General features: G+C 49.5%; 1 protein-coding gene across 1 annotated transcript; it reads right to left on the reverse strand.

The window, feature by feature from the left end:
- Positions 1–322: 322 nt before the first annotated feature.
- On the reverse strand, positions 323–21,730 carry LOC122377001 (protein transport protein Sec16A-like; the record flags this gene model as incomplete). The annotated part of the gene is made up of 8 exons (XM_043356960.1): positions 323–1,242; positions 3,469–3,534; positions 5,606–5,646; positions 7,442–7,558; positions 9,393–9,430; positions 9,500–9,609; positions 17,986–18,186; positions 21,221–21,730. Coding segments are annotated over 8 exons (1,149 nt in total), but the record flags the coding sequence as incomplete, so codon positions are not given.
- Between the last annotated feature and the right edge of the window lie 50 nt (positions 21,731–21,780).

The raw sequence follows: 21,780 nt of genomic DNA on the forward strand, positions 1-21,780 counted from the left end.
GTGATTACGAGACTGAGAGCGCGTTGACGAGAAGCAAATGCCTCTCCGGAGCTCCGTAGCCCACTCTTCCCTTTCAAACCGGATGCATGCCGCTTGGAGTCTGCAGCTGAAAAAATAATCCAAAACGCAGATATGGCGTCGATACCTAGAGAAAAAAAAAAACACTTTAGTCGGGGAAAATACGAACCTTCACGACCATAGAACTGGTAAGCTACGATCGCAGCAGCGCGCAAGCGTTTCGGTGCTTAGAGCCACGGCCCCTTCACTTGTTGCTAGCCCCATTTAAAATCAACGTTTCCTCAATTGCGGCATGAAAGTCATCTGCGATTTTCCCCTTTTATTATAGCCATATGCATCAGGATATACGTAGTGAGCCACCACACATACCGAGAAACCACAACCCAGGCGTCTACTATACTAATGAGCCAACGACGGCCAATCAACTCGCGAGCCGCGGCGGAGCCCGCCAATCAGGTGCCGCCATTTGAAAACTCGCCGGCCGCCGTCGGGCAGTAACCAGACCCCCGCCACACATGGAACATTGCCGGCCGGCACGACAGCCAATCAGACACAGCGTACCACCTCAGCGACCAATCAAACGCCACCTAACTGAGGGCGGCTATATGGCGGCCCGGCGGCACAGTATCCGGCCGCGCGCAGGCGGCCGGCGACCGGGCGGCGCCCGCGGCAACCAATCAGCATTCAGGGCCGGTGCGCGTCAACCAATCAGCATTCAGGGCTGGCGCGTGGCCACCAATCAGCATTCATTAACATAAATAACCATTAATGTGCACCCTCACAACCATTACCTCTGTCTCCGGCCGCTGTGGGGGCCAGTTGGACCACGGGAGCCCCCTGCCGGCTCTGGACACCCTCCCATGCACACACCGTCACAAGTGGCTATAAGTATATGGGGACGCCAGTTCACTCACATCCGTCCCCTGCACAAGGCTCCCCGGCGTCCTCTATGCACTCTCATCACCAATAACAGGAAATATAGTGTCTCTGAGCCCCTCGGGGCATAGTTTATGTCGTCTCACTGCAACCACTCCACCGGGACAAGGTCCGTCCGTCCGTTCGATTCGCTATTGGCACCGGGCCGGGTCCGACCTGGCTGCCCCGTGTCTGGGGTCATGACCCGAGGTCAGCGCGGGTCACGCGGGGTTCCCAGGCGGCTCACCGGCGGCCATATCGGTTCAGTCGTCCGCGCGGGGCACTGACGGGCGCTGGAGCTCCGGCCATCTGAGGGAACGCACGGCGGAGAGGTCACACATTGGCTGGTGACACGGTGGAGAGGTCGCACATCTGTCCGATGACACAGAGAGGCCACACATTGACTGGCGAGACGAGAGACAGGTCACCGACCGGCTGGTAAAACGAATAATAAATATTGGCTAGTAGCACAGGAGATATCACACAAACCAGCGGCATAAAAGAGATCACACATATCGGCTGATAACAGTGATGAAAAACAGAGAGAGGTAAAACATGTAAGACGCACGATAAGTAAAGTAGCCTGGTGACGGTGATGGTAACAGCTCAGAATACTGCGATAATAACCGACGACTGACGAGTGCAGCCTACGCGCTGAGGATTATTGACATGCCGCTCGGCTTTGGAGCCGCAACAGACAGCGGAGGTCAAGCCAGGCCACTGCTAGGGCGGCGGCGGATTTGCTGCGCCCGGGTACCCCAAGCTCGGCACAAAGTTTCACCTCTGATTATTGGTAAATGTAAGGATTCCTAAAGTAGATTAGAGCCCATTACATAAGCGAGATTAGCGCCACCTCATATCAATTACAAAATCTCCTCTACATTAAGGCTGGACGTTACCACGCGTGGCTCGGCCATTGGCGTGCTCTGCTTATTGTGTGCTCCGCGATAAAGATTCATGAGCGTCCGGCTATGCAAAAACAGCCATTGTGGCGACTATGCAGCCCAGCCGACCACATCACGACGCCCACAGCACAGACAGCCGAGCCCTGGCCACGCCCTCGACATCTGTGTCGTTCTCTTGAGTCCGTCGAGAGCGGCGGATGGGGGAGCTGACTGCAGGGAGCGCTTAGAGTCGTGATTTTCAACAACAGCGCTAAGGGGTGTATTTCAGGGTTCCGTACTAGTGCCAATTCTATTCGGCTCAGTAATCAGTTAAAGGGTGGCCTGTCCATGCTGAGATTTCCCAAGACACGAGGTGATATGTATAATAACATGCCCCTGACTGGTGCTGTGCCTTTCACTGTGCAGAACTGAATGAGAGGCGTACAACGATATGTGATATAGAGCAGTACTGCGGTTTTGGGCTCGACCTGCTTGAACTTGCTGAGTCGCTGACTGATGCGATACTGGGACACGTGGCCTCACTTCCTGATAATTATAAAATAAAAACATACAGATGACCATTATCTGCTTTGCAAACTAAGGGCGCAATGGATATCTGTAATTACGACTGGCGTACTTGGAAGCAAGATACCGGACAATAGGTCAAGGGTTCATACACCGGGGTGCGGTGCTTCCATTTGGACCCCATTTGTGATACTCGAGCAGCAGGATGTGCATTAGTGCGTTCTAAGTATTCCCGCCTAAACATGGTATCAAATAAAATGTGCGCTATTGACCTATTCACAGACTTCCCTAAGCAGAGAAGTCTGTGACCTCGCATAAGGCTCAGGGCATTTAGATGGATTCCGAGCTAGAAAATGGCAGCATCAACCTTCACCGACCTTCAAACCTCGGAAACCCGACGGCACAATATCTGGCAAATACAAATAAAAAATAATATTAATACCATAGCAACATCGTCCCATCCACCCAACCGCTTTGGACAAAGAGCGAACGGATCATTCCACTGCAGTCGGAGAATCGCGTCTAGCATAACTTTAAGTTTACATTATGCATAGTTATTCAGCAAAAAAGCAAACGCATTACGTTCCTCAAACTTGACCAAGTCCATTCGAACCGATTCGACGGCACACTTTTTGGATAACTGCTGAGCCAAACTAGTAAAAACTGAACTACTTTGGGAGTTGACCAGGCCCAATTTCAAGTCACCGCAAAATAACCCCTGCAGTGGTGGAATTCGCAGGAAATTACCATTCAATGTGCATGTTGCATACCACACAAATATGCTTTAAGATTCCACATGTTTGAGCCGCAGAGTTCGAATGCCTCTGTTTTCTGGCGCACCACCACAACAAAGCCAGGCTATATCTGTTCCGACCGGAAATGAAAGACCCGAAGAGAACAGCCGCTAGTTTCTGTAAGACCCTCCCGATACCCCACCTCCCTAGCCCACTAATGGCGAATAAGACGAGCCACATGCCATAAAATACTGGCGATATTATTGGGCACGTGCTACATAAACTCCCGTCCCTAGGAGAGCGCCCCGGACTCAGCCAGCCGCTGGTCGTAGCGGGGACGGGCGCGGGGAGTTCCAATCAGGGAAGTGGCGCCCGGTGACCACAGAACTGACCTGTCCAGGGTTGAACATGGGAGGAGCTGCTCCCTGCGGGGGCGCGCAGTCGCCGGGCGCCGGTGGCTGCAAAAAACAGATGAACGGACGAGTTATATTTATGCATAATGCATACATATTACATAATCCATACATAAAGGATAGACGGATGGAGGGACCACACCGGTGAGACAGACCATACCGACAGACCGACAGACACAGAAAGACACACAGACAGACCCATGGACTGATCGGCAGACATATTGACAGACACTCGCCATTTTGAGCACACACGTGTGCACACACGAGGCGTACACAGCTAGACACACAGGTCACGGGAAAAGACGCTTACATAAATATCGACGAGAGTGGCTATGTCAGATGAGATGATCAGCGAGCAAATGAACAAGACAGGGGAAAGGGGCTGAGGCCAGGGATCAGACGGGCCAGAGCATTGATACGGAACGGATGAGCGATGTGTTGGACAAGGAAGAAATGAACTAGAAAGGACAAACAAGTAACAACCAAAACAATTGATGTGACAAGGGACAAGTGTATGATAAAAGTACAAGGGTCAGCCTTCCGTCACATGGAGCTAATGTTATAAACGACAAAATGAAAAGGGATTCAAAAGAAATAAAAGCGAGGTAAGTAACCAGAAGATCATAATTGTCGTCCCTTTTCGCAACTATATCTAACGAGCGTTGCCTTAACACAATGCGTAATCAGCATCATATTCATACGTAGATTTAAGCACCATCCCTGTCGAAAGTCATCGATGGATTACGTCGAAAGTTGACTTCGGTTTCCTAACTAGTTAGCAGCGCGGACATTGTGAAAGTCTACCACTAGGAAGTGAGTCTGCAAACTATGTGTCGAACAGGATGCTTTACGGCCGCCGACTGGTTTGAAACACGTGTTTCGAACAGACAGACGTTGCTGGTGATTTACATTGCAGACTGGTCCAGTTTCCAATGAACGCTGCACAGGCTGCATTACCATCATTGGTTGCTGAGAAACCCTTAGATGAGATGAGTTTATGATACGTAGCTCCGGGCCATTGGGCATTTTGCAATTCAGTGGCATAGGCGGCATTCAACGGCGAGGAGATTGAGAACCACCATCTATTTCTACATTCTAGCATACCTAATGTTTCGGCCTCAGTCAGATTCGGATACAGGCGGACAATCACTGAAAACGCATTATAGACCTCTCTCGTGTCAGGCCGCTCGTCTGCTAAAGCTCCTTCCGCTGAGCCTGGCTCCCGCCGTAGCTCGCCGAGCCATGCCACCAGACTCTATTGTTACACCCCGGAGGCAGACGTCTGACCGATACTCCATGTCACAGCTGCTTTTCTCCGAACTGAGCCGCCACAATGGGTCTGAAGGGCCGACGGCGATCGCCCGTATCGGGCCCGGCCTATTGACGTTCAGCTGTGACCCAAAGGCTGAACACAGACCACTGAGCAGCCGCTAAAAGCCCCTGTTAGCGGCCCTACCACGGCAGCCTTTGGCGACACTTTCATGCCAACCACACTAAGAATGTCATTGCTGCAGTGGCTCGATATTACTGCAGAGTGCTGAGCAGACGGCAAAATTAATTGAACATGATTAGATGAACTTGAATCACCTACGTTGATACGTTCATCTGACAAATCAAAGATGTCAGGTAATTTTCAAATTGTTATCGGATCGCCAATAGATAATTAACCTGATTACCCAAACGTATAATAGTCTTCGAAAATCACGCGCGTCCTTTAAGCTTCCAGTTAATCATAATCGTCATCACCGATTACCGACCCAGACAGGCAATCTTAACATTTTTAAATACCGACATTTATTAATTATCAAACTGCAGACAGTTGGGATATCAAATGTCTGGTTCCACCTCGTCAATAAATGAAAACATATACAAACTGAATAAGTAAGAGGAAAAACCGCCTAAAGAAACACTAACTTATCGCGCATTTACCCCAAAGATTTACTGCAGTGTAAAGGATAACATGCATGTCAAAGAGGTATTCCTTGGCGTAAGTGTTTCGCTTTGCACGGCAGCTTAGCCGCTCCACCGCAGTTTCCTTTACTATCACACAGGTTACAGACTCCCACACGTCTTATTCCCATTTACCCTAGTAAGCGTTCTCCCAGTCCCTTCTCACCTGAGCATCCATACCGGATCCATCAGCAGGTGGAATTGGTCCTGAAAACAACACCACAACGTCATTCACGGAATCGTAACATAGTTCTACCGGATAAACACGAAGCGTGACAGGTCATTACGGAACATGAGACAACACAGATAAAGCATCAGAGGCTTGGAGCGCCACACATCAGCGACGGAATGCTGCACGTCATAGACGGAATGCTAGACATCAGAGAAGGAACGCCTGATATGTGGTTATTACATATACGAAGCGCCAGCCAGTACTCATTACACAAACATTATGGGATAGATACCGGCATATCGGACGCCGGGGGCGGCAAATTATTCCCAGAGGAAATCAAGTGCCGATAGGTACGCGGTACGCGGTAACTTATGTGGACGTAATTATGCGCATGACATCATACCACAATCAAAAGGTAATGCTATCAGAATCTTGAAGCAAATATTTCTTTAAGAATAAAAAGGTCAATTAAAGCAGAGCACGAGCACGCGGTCAGCAGCAGTAGGTGCATAAAGTAAGGTCAACACTTTCACCCAAGTACTGAGAAAACGTCCAAAACAGTACATTCAAAACCAATGCCTAGTCACAATAAAGCGCGGCACACCGTCAATGCATAGTCCTACACCACCCATCGCTTTTGATAGCCTATGTCATCGCCCGTTACAAAATACTCCACCGCCGCCAAAACTCCATCAAACTGGCCGTGCAAACACTGCCGTAATCGCTGCCAGTGTGGAAAGGATTGGTGCGCAGCCCGTAATCATTGCTTCAATGACAGCGGGTGCGGCGGACCGCTGAGGTACGAAAACAGTCGGTCTACGGACGAGCTGCCGCCTGCAGTCCGTCTGTTGTTTCAAAGTGAGCGACAGCTGGGTGTACGAATCGCTTAGCTACAGGTCGCTAGGCAGCTAGACAACGCCGAGCTAGCTAGGCACCTTGGTAACAGAAAGCCACCTAGCTAGATGTTGCAACCTCGTAGGCGACGTAGACTATGGATGAGCGCCCGGCGAATGAACCCACGCGTAAGAGGACAGTTACATTAAAGAGTTAATTCGCATATCTAAGGGGGGCTTTAATTACTCAGTACTGTTCTTTTTTGCGGCTAATCGTATAACTGACTTCGTACGTTTTTCAGTCACCCTTTGTCTCCATCAATACCAAGCATCGACCACAATACGGCTCTATGACGCCGATCGCAGCCACTGAAGTATATTTAGTCACCCCACAATGCATCGAACTGCGATCGGCTGGACCAAAGGCTCGGCTAAATCGGGAATCAGTTCATTATCGCCGGCTCGATATAATCGGCCGCCCAGGGGCGACACATAGGTCCTATGGACCGCCGACGGATGTGGAAGAATGAGCACCAAACGGCGAGTTAACGTCAGCGACCGGTGGTAATAGGGCTGGTGGGAGCAGAGCTTACTATGGAATATGGCCGGGCAATACTGAATGGAAATTGGGTCGTGTGCTGATTACGTGTACTGATTACCGATTTGTGACTATAGGGTTGGCTCTAAAGTAAACAACTGCAAATATTAGCAGGAGAGAACCCAGCTCAGCAAACAACTACGATTAAATCAACGTTTCACTTAATACAGTTTTGAGATGAATTCTTCGAATGCAACCCTCACTGCGGTTCGCGAAATGTCAAGCATCCAAGTACCCTGATCGTGAGAATAGAGGGTCATATTAAATACCTTAGTGCAGCTTTCTGGAATTCATTTCAAAGCGATGACATCTGCACCGTCAAACGACTACAAACGTGGTCTTACATGCCGAGACGGTCGCTGATGACCTTGCCATGACCTTCCAATGACCCTGACTGACCTGGACTGGGAACCAGTGGGGGCAGACTGGCGGGTCCAGCGCTGGGTCCGGATCCACCACCGGGTCCAGATGCGGATCCGGAGCCGCCAAACACATCCACGTAGTTGGAGCGCATACCTGACGACGCAGAGGGTCGTCAGTCATGTAGCCATTGGATAGCAGTAATAGACATGGGGCGAGCTATGTTACGCAATGGGTGATAGTTAACCCGCGCGGGGCTGGGGTCTCCAGCCGAACGCGCGGGGCTGGGGGGGGGGGGTAAATTTTACCCCCCCCCCCCTGTTATCTCCCGAACTAATGGTCCGATTTGGAAAATTCAAACGCCAATCGAAAGCTCTCATCACGAACTACTAAAAACATGTACTTAATTTAAAGTTTGAGGTCAAGGTCAAGGTCAGGTCAAGGGTACAAATTGCAAGTTTCTACAGTATCGGCCTTGCACCGTAGTTGCCGAAGAATGGAGTCATGGACTGAGACTGATCGCCCAAAACGTGTTCTTAGGCTACCAAGACAATATTCGTTGCATACAATATCATTCAGAGGTCAAGGTCAAGGTCAGGTCAGGTCAGGTCAGGTCACCAAAAAACAAAATATAGAAAAGGGCATGTGCGACACATGTTTTATGGGTCATTTTAGTCATAGAATTCAATAGGCACTCTCAATAAGTGATATGGAACACCTCTGGATGAATTTCAGGTCGAGGTCAGGTCAAGGTCAGGTCAAGTGAGGTCAAATTTTGAAGTTGGTTGTTAAGGCCTAAAAAGGTGTCTATCTGATGCAGTTTTTCACGGCGAATCGAATGGTGCTATTTTTGTTTCCGTACGAGGTCTAGAACTTCCAAAAAAGTCATTTTTCAAAAATTTTGTGTGTCGTGACGTCATAAAATTTTAAATAACTGCCACATTTTTGAACCGATTCTTCTAAAATTTGGTATGTAGGTGCACATAGACCACTTCTCTGACATATATTCCGGTTTTTTCGATACTCAAAATTTTGGATTTTATAATGATTTTCCCAAAAAAATCAGTTTTTTGAAAAATTTTAGGCCAAAATCCAAAATTTTCAAAAAACCGAGATAGCCATTTGATAGATAAAGTAAAATTACGTATAACCTTTTTTGTTACCTCTTGATTCCTTTAAAAATGAAGATGTTAGCGGCGTTTGAACTTTTGCCGTTTTTGAGGCGAAAATGGCGAACATGACGTCACTAAAACGTCAATTTCTCAAAAATTTTCCGACGGATTTCGCTCAAATTTTCAGGGAACGTGTCAAATTGATGTAAGAAAAGGTACTGAAAGTTTGGCGGCGCTGCGCGCCGCCGTTTTTGAGATATCGCAAAAATTCGCGAGGGGGGGGGGTAAAATTTACCCCCCCCCCCAGCCCCGCGCGGCTTAAGTCAAGTAGTGCCCTGGCTTACGGCATTGGCAGCACATTCCTTACGTGGGCGCACAGACACGCTGAAAGTCGGCGGATCAATATCAAAGATAGCAAAGTTATCCATTGTTTGCATTCCGCTTCGGCGAAGAAACGTGTCATTTTCAGAAGTTCGTGGCACTCGGGGACACAGCTAGGTCGCCGTTTTTTGCCCCAGGGCCTCGGAGAGAAACAGCATTTGGAATTCTAACAACGCGACAAACAACTGTCATAAAGCGCATCTGAGGACTCGGAAGAATAACAAGATACAACGCAAATGATGTCGTAATTCAAGACAGACAAGGTTAAAGAAATGGAGGAAGTGACAAGAAAATGATGCCAGTAAGAGTGTGGAACTTAAAAAGATTGGATGGATTTTACGGTATCCTTTAAACAAAACTAAAACAAAGCATTGCGAAAAAAAACAACAGGACCAATTAACTGACAGATCACCTAAAGTATCGCCCGGATGATCTAAAAAATTTGAGACAAAAAACTGACGTCTAATATCTCCCCAGTTCGTAACACAAACACTTACCGCGACCCTTGGGGATCTTGAACTTGTTGCCGCCGCCGGCGGCGGGCGGCGGGGGCGGGCCGCCGGGCGGGGCGCCGCCGCCCATGGCCGGCGGTCCGCCGCCGCCGCCCCCGCCCAACAGCTGACTGTCGGATGGGGGCGCGGCGGGCGCCTGAGGCCCGTCGTCGGGCCCCGCGTCCTTGTCCACCCATCGCTTGGTGGCCGGGTCGTACACGATCTGTGGAGAGAACAGATACGGTGAACAATGAGCATAATAGTAGAGGCTTCAACACAGGCTGTAGAGCGAGCTGGTATGCTGTAATTTAGTTCAGGACCGCTCAATTGCATTACGCTAAGTTAACGAGAGTTTCTGAAGGATGGGTGTCTGCCTCAGATAAATCACAATTGGGTTCAACTTCCTTGTTCATAACTTAAGTAAGCCCATGTCGTAAATTTTCAGACCACTGAACCGTTCAGCGTCTCGGTCGCCGTTCGCATTTTGTCCGGCAGGTCCCACGGTCACAGCCGCTGTAAAGGCAGCCCAGCCGCCCCAGCTGAACGATAAAAGTCACCGCGTGACCGCAGACGGTCGCTGTAGACTGGCAAATGTCGAAGACGGAGGGGGCTGCCTGGCCTGCAGTCGGCAACAGGGAATTGTCGCATGATCCGGGTCGTTTTGACGCCGATCACATGTTCTACATCGATTAAAAAAAAGATACAAGCAAGCACCAACAAGACTCTTCAATAGATGACTGACCGCAAACGGCCCTCACCCTTGACAAAGGCACAACTCAAGATCACGTGACCAGCCCGCATCCATCACTGCGTGTGATCGGCGCCATCACGTGATCTGGTCACATTCACTGCAACGCGCAACCGTCAGCGTCACGTGACCCAACTGTCGGGGCGCTATTTTGGGTGGTTCACATGTTCACCTCATAACCGCCGTCGCCACGAAACGCTGATGCATTAACCAAGACAGCCCTGCGCAGTAAGGGACGATATGTCGACGATCAGCGATTTATCGTTGAAAAGACCGTCTGATCCAAGTCAGCAGTATCCCTGATATTGCATCCTGTTCTCTTTCTATCACTTCCGGTCCCGTCCGGGCTGTCTCCCGACCACTTCCGGTCGACTTCCGGTTTATGTCGACGTTGCCGGAGGTCAAGGTCAAAGGTCACCGATGCCGTGCAGAAGCCACCGGCCAGGCGCCAGGCGACGCGACGGCCGGCGAGCGAGTCGCGACATTTCACGAAAATTGAACGACCTTCCGTGTCCGCGTCCCGAATCCAGCGATCAAGTTTCGGGACATTTTTAAAGCCGGTTGTCAACTTGATTACGGGACTTTGTGGTGATTGACTCACGCATGGTATTACATAGGTTATGGGTTTAATTTGTAAGGCCTAACAAAAGTCATCATCTAACACTATCCAAAGTGTGCTATCTTGTCGTCGTCATCTGCAAAAGAAATGTTTTCTGACAATTATTTTTTTGCGATACATGCATCGTGATGAATATATTTATGCCTGCAGTTTAACTGGTTTTCATTACCATAAAAATGTACAACTTGCCGCTGCTGTCCAATATTCCACGCTGTCGTTAACCGTGACGCAGAAGTTCACTGCATCTTTGGTGGAAATGTTCTTTTTGTCAATTGCGGAACACGGCTCTCTCTGATGAAGGCAGCCTGAGGCCGTGAGTAAATGAAAAACATCATCCATTCGCTAGGCACGCAGAAACCTCAGGCGATTCGGCCACCTTGGTAACAAGAAAGTAATCAAAACTAGTGCACGAACATGCGTAAAAACAAGTCCAGCTCGAACTCCTCACAGAAATACGTTCTAAATCGAGTGTTGTTCCATTTCCCTCGGTAACATGAGTTGTTGTGAAACTTAGTCCAACTGCCACAAACTTATTTTCAAAAGAGATTCACCGAGGCGCTGATGAGTTGGAAGAGAACTTCTGTCTTCAGGCTCATCAACCAGCAGGTCTAGACTAGCACAGTCCGGCATTGCGTTTCAACTAAGCACATTCATGATCAACAGTCACACATTACAGTAACAGTAACATCACAGTCATACCCTATCACGATGGAACATCTAAGCACATTCATAATCAACAGTCACACATCACAGTAACAGTAACATCATAGTCATACCATATCAGGATGGAACATCTAAGCACATTCATAATCAACAGTCACATATCACAGTAACAGTAACATCACAGTCATATCACTTCACAACAGAACATCACATTCTAACAGTCACATCATATTTCACAGACACATACCACATCACCTCCAGACCACATCACATCACATCACATCCACGCCACATCACACATCAGTCCCATTACGATTGCTGCCTGGCACCGACATCACATCAGCTGAAAGCCGACCCGCCATGCCGGCTACCCAATATTACCCCCGTCGTTCCCCCCCCCCCCAACCACTCTGCTCTGATGCGGTCCTCGCGACGCCAGAGTTCTCCTTGATACAGTTCCAGGGACGCGGCTATTCAATCTAGGCGTTCACCGAGCGACCGCTCAGGCCGGTCAGAGAGCAGTAGCTTCCAGGAACTGGTGCCGACCCATGGCAGTGGTGGCGGTGGTAGTGGTGAAGGCGTGGGGGGGGAGTGACATTCGAAAAGGTAATTACACTTACACCTGGTAGAAGCAGATATAGCAGTAGCAGAGGCAATTACATTCGCAGGAAAACGGTAGAAGCAGAGGCACAACTATCACAAATTGAATCGGAAGTAACGAACTAATTATGTAGCAGCGACTAACTCACTATATAGTAGCTGACTAAGAAACTGTATAATACAGTTCCTGACTATATAGTTTAGATAGTTTCTATTTGCGACAGAGCTAGAGGTGGCAATCCCCAGAGCAGCCCCCGGGTCTGTGGCAGCAGTCGTATTCGCCGGAGAAGCCGTATCACTGGGCTGTATAAAGTGCGACATACAGTGTGATGATACCTTACAGTAATCTGCATATCATAAAAACTCGCATAAAAATTATAGTTCAAAAGTGATATCGGAGTCCTGTACACATACTCCGACAATCCACGGCATCCTGATTGGTAAAGCCCTACTTGCTGAACTTTATTGTCACTGCTCAGACTCACTAAAAAATAAAAAAAAAACTAGACAAATAGCACACAATTTGCCCGGTCGCCTCAACCACAACTAGCTAAAATCACCAGGGTTCTTGAGGTTCTTCGGAATTCCGTAGCTCTCACACCATCACTATTCACTAGGGTTCGGCGCAACAACGTCGTCACCCCGAACAACCCCAAGAACAGCCCAAGAACAGGTCTTGAACAGCCCGTGAAAAGCTCATGAGACAACTCTCGAACACCTTACGACAAGCTCTGGCGCCATTGGATTCCAACTCTGCAGATGATTATCCCCAGCCGTCCCGGGATGAACCAGCAAAGTTCGGCCGGGAGTTGGAGATCGGAGGTGTTGGGAGCATCGACCAGTATCGACACCCCCTTTAGAGACGAGTTGGAACGCCCCACCGGCCACTAGGGTGGACAGGGACACCCCAACCAATTTCTGATAGAAATATCTCCGATCTAATCGTCAACCAACTTAAAAACCGGAGTGCAGCGGTTTTCTAGCCGTACTAGCTATCTAAGCAAATGAACGCGAGGTCCTCAGGGAACAAAGCCTTTACAAACACACCTGGCTCGCAACACGTCCAGACAGTCGCCTTAACTCGTCACTAGCTGCATCACGAAAATCAATGCGGTAATCGGATGGGCCTCCTCGCGTCGACGGCCGCCCGCCGCGGCACGACTTTACTGCCGCTCACGGCACCCAACACACATCGGCCGCCCCGGCGGGCTCAGTTAACGACCCGGCCTTGACCTTTGGGGGCGCGTGCCGCGGTCGGCCGCCACTCGACGACTCCTGCTCGCTAGTGAAGGGAAGGGTGAGGTGGGGGAGGGGGAGAGGGAGGTTCATCGTGACTAGTCCAAAGGTCACACTGATCCACACGTGCCGGACCATGTCATCTCATCCTTTCGGCTTACGGAGCGCTCGGGTTAGGGCTTTTTCTGGCGTTAATCCGAGCCGCCTCCGGCCGTCCAGTGTAACTGAATGGGGAAGGTCATCTAAGATTAAATAACGTATTTCATGACCTCTACCTCTACATCGTGCAGGCTGATGGCCAAGGGCTACCAAATAACAGTTCCTGCTTCGTTGGCTACCACAAAATAGGTATTCGTAACGACGGCGGGTTGAGTTTCATGATTTCGAAAACGAGCCATTCACATGTCAATAACGGCTGGTCAGAGAGGATGGGCCAGCATTGGTGGCTATGTCAGATGATAGCGCTAATGGTTGGCGACCTTTGGAGACAGGGTTTCGCAAGAAGTGTCTCTGTGGCAACGGGACGATACACATTAGACAGAGAACTGAGGGACTTATCGTGATACCTCGGGTAATGGACAGTCGCAGAGCGCGAGCCACTGAAAAAGCTAGTCTCCATGCGACATTGACGGCAGACTAAAAATAACCGCCAATGCTTGTCACTCCTAAGGCCTCGGCACCATAGCGTTTCTAAGACAAACTTGGCAACACAGAAACAATACCGTCTGCCCTGACATTGACGACATTACTAGCTCAAAGAACAGTGCCTTGCCAGGACCAAACAGACGTGTTTTGCGCTGCTGCACAAAAGAAACTCTGCGCCTTTGCGCCAAAAAATGGTCAGCTAAATTACCAATGTAACCATTGAATCTGTAGTCTAATTTCAGTGAGCTTATCTCAGTACCTAACCCTAGAACGCCTAGGGGGGGGGTTGTATCAACCCCCCCCCCCCTGAGGTTTTTTCGAAGTGCACGCTAAACGGCTTGTCGTAGCGGGCTGAAATTTTCAATACCCTCTGGGGCAACCTTTGCGCATCTTTTGCCGAAAAATTGATCGGGTCATGTCAGGTCACGGAGTTATGACGTCATAAGAGGTACAGCCTCCGGCCGACAGTTACCAAACGTGTGCGCCGAATCCCTAGGTTTTCTGCCGGTGATACCCACATTGTTTGATGGATCATGATGAAACTTCCCATGCATGTTGGGGCAAGCATCGGCTATCGTGTGGTGCAAGAAAATTGACCGGGTCAGGTCAGGTCAAGGAGCTATGACGTCACAAGAGGAACAGCGTCCGGTACTATTTTTGAAAAGCGCCCGAACCACTATTTTGCTAATTCTTGTCACCTCAATGGGAATATGCAGCAATATTAGCTTCTATAGGGAGCAAATGGACCTCCCAAATCCAAAAATACAATCAGATTTCAAAAATTTAAATTTTGATTTTTCGACTTTCTGCCGCCGACTGTGACCTTGCCGACTTCCGGCGCTCCCAACGCGCCATTTTTAGAGCTAGGGAAACGAAATACATACCAAACGATAGAGAATTGATCAAGGAACACGATAGTGAAGGTTTCAAGTCGATATCTCCCACCGTTTTGCCGCAATCGCCGCGGGAAAGTTGAAAAAGTTTGATTTTTTCGGAAAATTTGACCTTTGACCGGTCATAAGTAGGTCAAATGTTGACCTAGGACCAAAAAATATACCACCAATCGCGAGATCTCGTTGAAAGCAATCCGTTGGTTTTTTCCGCTAAGCTCTACGACCTTCCGTTTCGAAACGCCAGGGGGGGGGGTCGTAACAACCCCCCCCCCTGGTCGTTCGTGTTATGAGAAATGGCCTGGTCGTGCGAGGGCTAATACCGATCAAAGGCCGATCAGAGGATATTCTACAGATCACCTCAATTTAGACCCGCCATTGTCCAACCTTCAGAGTTCCTCTGGCGCGACCGAACAGCGTCATACCAACAGAAGCAGCAACAGGGTCGTTCCTTCCAATACCTCTCCCACTGGGCATACAAACATATTTCTTTTTAAATACTATTTATACAACAACTCAGAGGTCAGTATCATCTAAAGACATTTAAAATGACTAGATAATTTAGCAGCCACCAACATTTCGTTGTCTTCGAAGCGCGCTAGTTGCCTTCGCCGCCAGCAAAGGTAGCACGGCAATCAACCCCAGGAAAACACATTTTCCCTGTTATGTCCCAAACACACCCGGACCCTTTGACGCGCACCCGGGGTCGCCGGCCTACTGCCTGGGGCTCAAACTTTCCGTGATCTTCACTAATTAGGGCTGAGCCGCCGCCGCCGCCGCTGCTAACGCTGTCATCAGCAGTAGGGGATTTCACTTTGACCTTGTCGACACGTGAAGAGCTAAAGCCTGAATCGTGGTCTGGCAGAGATTTTCCGACGAAACAAATGATGTGACGAATAAAAAAGTGTTCTAATGAAAAGACAGCGGAGAACTAGACAAAGAGATAGAATAAAGGATGCAAGAGAAAGAACGAAAGATCAAAAGGAAAACAACAAATGAGAAACTATGGTTACTATACCAAAGGAGAAAAATTACCAAGTTCGACCATTGTTTTTTTCTTCTTCTTCTTCAAGCACGGAGATAAAAAGCGGACAAAATATCTTCAGACGCCACCACCCTATCAGCAACAATTGCTGACCCATGATCATTCGCAAAAAGGTACACCGATGTCAGCCAGCCAGGCAGACAGACCAGCTATATTTCGCTCAGGCTATCACAGGCCTCGGCTCTGAGGGGCTTCAGAGCTCCTGTTCCCCGCGCTAACCCACGTCAGAGGCTGGGTTTCGGCGAATAGCATGAACTTTGAGACTGCCACCAGAGATGGCCGTTCATGGTTGGGCAAAGTTGCAAATGGCTTCGCGCTATAGCGAATCATACAGAGGCCATTTGGAGGAAAACAATTTAACGGCTGACCTGCGATGACGTGGTTGTATGTAAGCAGTATGCGGTTCAATCGCGGGCCGTTGCTCCGTTTATAGGTTCGACTGATTGTAGAAACGTGTGCGCCTACAGTGTCAACAGAGTTATCGGAAACTGCGCGGTACAAATTATGAAATAATTCCCTTCATTTGATGGTTGCCAATTCGCGACAAGCAGAACACTTCCCGGAGCTTCATCATCAAGAACTAATTGCAACTTAAATTTTGGCAACACAAAAGACCGCACCGGGTTTCGGGCGGGACAGATAATTACTAATCACATCCAGGAATTCCGTAGAGCGCGTCGGGAACAATTATTGAGCCGGTCTCAAATTCGAAACAGCATAAGGGCAATTACCTTCAAGAAACCATCACTCCAGTAGTGGTCATCAAACCGCGCGTTAACAGAAACGACTCAAATGAAGCGCATTATGATTGGTCACGTCCGGTTGGAAGCAGGCGTGTCCAGAGAGATATGATGCACCTCTCCCGCATACCGGAGTCAGGAACGCTCTCCGAAACGGGCCGGCGGAAAGGCAATGTAGCTAAACCTGATGGAATAAAATTACCATGATATGGAAGGTCATTGCGTTCCATATCAATGCTTGGTGCGTCATTTATGGACCATATACATTCATAAATCACTGCTGGCGTCGGCACTGCTGCGCAGAGAGTGATACGTAGGGCGAAGCCCCATCGATGGGGATAGCCCCGGTTCCAGACACTTCGGCGCTCGATAAGCAAAACTTACGGCGGGGTGGCAGCAAACGCAGTCAGCTTTAAGTTACGGTTCAACTACGGGCGCTCCAGCTAAATGTGACTGTTACACAGGCATATGGTGGTTAGGTCTTCAGACAACCAGGAAATCCCCGTTCAGACGAGAAAAGTCCCACACCGCGCATTTACAAGCGCATGTACGCGCATTGTACTGCTTGACGCAGGCTCAAGCCGCGTCCAATATCCAGAGTTGAGCTCTCTGGTTAAAACATTCAGACGCAAATATGCACTATTTTCATGGAAACGCTATTTCGCAGTCCAAAACAACGCCAGCAGGATTGCTTTTAGGATTAATATAACATTTTTGGCTAAATATGGTTATTGGTTATCATTGGCATCTTCCAGTCCATCAACTATCTAGATCCTAGCACGTCGCCTATCATAGCCTTTTGCAAGAACGCTATTTTAAAAGCATGGAAATCATTTACAACAGTATACCAACGGTATTCCAACAATAAAATAAAAAGAACCAATATTGACACATTTAACATTGGCCTACAAAGGAACGCAATGCTTCATGAAACAGCATCAAGTCGCTAAGCCAATCAATCCTGGATTACATAAATTTTAGCTATATTTTCAAATTTAGCGAGGAAAAAGTTTCGAAAAAGTCACCGATAAACGGACGCACGAAATAACCAATTAAGCCGAAGGGTATGAGCAAAAATACAATTGATTAGAAAGCCTAAAGCCGCATCAATGCAATACCAGAGTTGAATACTACCACATAACTGCACCAATTGGCTTGCAGCTCTCTTACTGCTAGTTATAATAGGTAAACTCAGTTGACTGGTCTACTGATGTCATTGTTTGTTAATTGGGGCTTAGTAGGGCGCGCCGACTACTAAGGCCATTTTTCGCCCATAACGTCGTACTAATGAAAGCGTGTCAAAAGAAAGAACTTTCTGGATACAGATACTAGATTGTAAAAGACTTGATATAAACGAGCAAGGCAAGATAAAAAAAAGCGCAAGAGTGTTGTCACTGATGTCATTGAACTCACCGATTTATCCTTATCGTCGGGCAGTTTCATCTGGTTTTTGGGTTTGCCCAGCCGACTGAAGAGGCCGCCGAACCAGCCGCCTCCTGATTGGTCGTTGGACGGCGCGCCGGACGCTGATTGGCTGGCGCTGGTCGTAGGGGGCGGGGCCGACCCTTTGGCTGGCTCTGATTCGTTCTCAGATGGCACCGACGACGCCTCACTCTGCAGGCACGGGTTACGTGAGGTCAATGTCAGGTCAAAGTCAGATTACGGGAAGAAAATATCTGGTGATTAGTTTGGCGTAAGATGGGATTAAAATAAGGTCAGGACAGATATCAAGTCAAGTCAGGTATCAGGTCAGGGACCAGCTGGTCACGTCAGGTCAGGTCCTAGGTCAGGTCAGGTACAAGGTCAGGTCACCGGATTGAAATACAACTGACCGATTGGAATAACATGATTGGCGGTGATCAAAGGGGACAGGAGCAGTTCACATATTCCGGACCATGATCAAGGCTAGGGCAGGACAGATGATCATCACTACCCGATCGGCTTTGTCAGGTCAGTAACAGACATTACATAATTTACAGCATTTGGTGCGATTTCTGTGTACATTTTCAAATATAATAACAAAACATCAATAATAGACTTCTAGAGAAATGTGTGCCTCATGGTTAATACCCAAGTTTCATGAAACACTGATGCTTATCATTGGTGAGCACATAACTAAGACACAACATCGGCGAAAGAAAAAAATAAATTAATAAAGCAATCGGAAGAGTGCGTATAAGCGAAAGAGAACATAAAACTCAGCGCAAATGCAGAGGCATCATCATGAAGAAGACACAAAAACAACGCTAATTACAATGCCAAAATCAAATAACGTGCCGAAGTACTAGCAATTAAAAGTAAAAGACGATAGCAAAAAGGAAAAAAACGGCATCAACAAACTCACAATATGCAACGAAATGTCGTAGGTAAACGACTCAACTGTCTCAAAAACGTCACAAATTACACAACGTTCAGCAAAAACAACGCAAATTGGAATCACGACATAACAAGCGCAACACAGCATGCGATTTTCAACGAAACAACCCAGACGAATCGCAATATCAGCCACAGCCAATAAAAACCGGCAACGAGCAGCGTTGCTAAGCAACATAAAATTAACAGCAGCATCAGATGAAAAACATAGCGGAGGGATTCCAGTACACAATATTTTCCAGGTAACGAGCTGACGCAAGCAAGACAAGAACCTTTCCAGAAAACAAACATAATAAAACGGCATCTCTGATATAAAATAATAAAACAAAAGTGCAGAAAACTAAAGGCTTTCTGAAAACAGCCAGGGCTAGCAACATTAACAGTAAACACGTCACAGCCCCGAGACAGCAGTGCATAATCGCAGTCTCAGCCGCTGCCATTAAAACCACCATGCAGTACCGGGCCACCACCCTCCCCGCACCAATGAAGCGCCATTGGCCGGGCCGGGTCCGTACCCAGTCCTTGGGGACCCCGGTCACTATCCGGTCCCGCCCGACCCATAGCCGTCCGTACCCCGGCCCAAGGGATCCCGCGGACCCAGCCCGGCTACTCTCGCCCCGACCAACGCGGCCCCATTCAGACAGTAGGTACAGTGCCCGCCCCCTGGGGAACCACTCAGCCCGGCCCGGCCTCATCCCCTGAGTCACGGTATCGGGTCGTTTCTATTGCCCTTCATACCACGATGTTCCCAGCAATCCATGGCCAAAACTCCTGTCCGTCTCGTGACTAAGTTTCCGTTATATTACGCCTAAAATGACTTGCTATAATCGCAGTTACCCATTCAACCTGTAGACGCCTTTCAGAACATTGATAATAATTTTCATCGCAAATGACCCCGGATATGCGAAAAAACGCATTGCCTATCAATCGAACGGCGGCTGAGCGCAATAAAATTCCGTTTATGATGCGCATTTAGCTTTTTCCGATAAAAGCATAATTCCACGATATTCCGACTCGCCCCAAAAGATCCGCTTATGCCGGTCGAGGTCGCCGCCGCCGCGACCGAACCGGGGAGCTCGGCCCAAAAATCAATGCGACTCGAGACTGCCAGGCGCCACGCCGGCGGCGGCGGCGACAGCAGCGGCTTCGCTGGGACAGGCTCGGTGCCGAGACGAGTTTCCCAGAGACAGAGGCGAGAGGTGGTGGAAGGAGGACCGACGCTGAGGAGATGGAGAGAGGGGGAGATGAAGGGGAGTGACTGATAAAGGCGTTCGGCGAGAAAGCCAATGTCGAGAGAGACGGAAGGGAAGGGAAGGAGGAGGAGGGGGAGGGAAAAGAAGAGAGAGAGAGAGAGAGAGAGAGAGAGAGAGAGAGAGAGAGAGAGAGAGAGAGAGAGAGAGAGAGAGAGAGAGAGAGAGAGAGAGAGAGAGAGAAACAGAGACAGAGACAGAGACAGAGAGAGAGAGAGAGAGAGAGAGAGAGGGAGAGGGAGAGGGAGAGGGAGAGGGAGAGGGAGAGGGAGAGGGAGAGGGAGAGGGAGAGGGAGAGAGAGAGAGAGTGAGAGAGAGAAACAGAGACAGAGACAGAGACAGAGACAGAGAGAGAGAGGGAGAGGGAGAGAGAGAGAGGGAGAGGGAGAGGGAGAGGGAGAGGGGGGAGAGAGAGAGAGAGAGAGAGAGAGAGAGAGAGAGAGAGAGAGAGAGAGAGAGAGAGAGAGAGAGAGAGAGAGAGAGAGAGAGAGAGAGAGAGAGAGAGAGAGAGAGACCTCGAATCGCGGGAGCGGAGTTCGTTCAACTCTGGTAAGGTGTAGCTCTGATATGCATATGGGAAACTCTGCATGTGTGGGCTGTCAGCTAGCTGCATTCAACTGACTGGATTTCACCGGTTCGCAAAGGCATAAATGATTATAAAGCGATGCGCTGGCTTCTTCAAGGTTTTCAAATGCGAGAGAAGTCTAAGGCCCCCGGCAAGATTACTTTACTGAGCCTCCGGCACTTGTAAGGGTGAGGCATGACGCAATAGCTCAGTCGATAAACCAGTATTGGATTCGCAGGCAGCATTAAAACAACTTTCGTGCGGTAGTTTTCGAGAGCGACCCGATTCAATGTCGATCAAGAATACCTGGCTACTCTCCCCGAACCGCGCCCCCTCCTAACTTCAGCCTACAGTGCGCTCCGAGCCCTGACCCATACTCCGTTCCGTGACCCGATCCGTGACCAGACGTCCCATGCCCCGCCCCGTGACCCGTCCCGTGCCCCGTTCCATGCTCCGGTACCTCGGAATCCTCTCCGACGGAGTCCGCCCGTCGGTCGGCGGCGGCCGGGGCCAGCCGCGCGTGCTCTCTGCACAAATGAGGCGGCGCGCAGCACGGTTCGTCAATCGGGTATGTGCGCACCGTGCCGTCACCTAGCGGCGCCGGGCGACACTTGAGCTTCGCCTGCCGGCCGCTAGGTGTCTCCGGCCGCGGCGTGTTCTGATGGGTCGGCTCGCGGCGTAGGTTGCTGCTCCGGCGACTTGTTGATGTGGTTGTGTGGGACGTTTGTTGCGCGGAAGCTGCCGTGCGGCGAGCGGTGACGCGGTGGCGGAGCTGATTTCCTCCAGCGCCGGTGGGTGTGTCCAGGCCGCTGATTGGCTGAGCGGCTGAGACGGCGCTGCTGATTGGCTGACGTCCGGCGGCTGGCGTTCGGCGATTGGACGCGGCGGCGGCGCGGGCTCGCTGATTGGCTGGCGGGCGGACCGAGGATGTGGAGGAGCGTTTGGCCAGGTTGCTGAGGTTGTGGTCCGTCTGGGAAGGAGGGAAGCAGGTTAGAGATTGCACATGACGTCGGGCAGACG

The sequence above is a fragment of the Amphibalanus amphitrite genome, unplaced genomic scaffold (assembly GCF_019059575.1).
Source record: "Amphibalanus amphitrite isolate SeventyFive unplaced genomic scaffold, NRLGWU_Aamphi_draft 002445F_arrow, whole genome shotgun sequence".
Taxonomy (NCBI): Eukaryota; Metazoa; Arthropoda; class Thecostraca; order Balanomorpha; family Balanidae; genus Amphibalanus; species Amphibalanus amphitrite.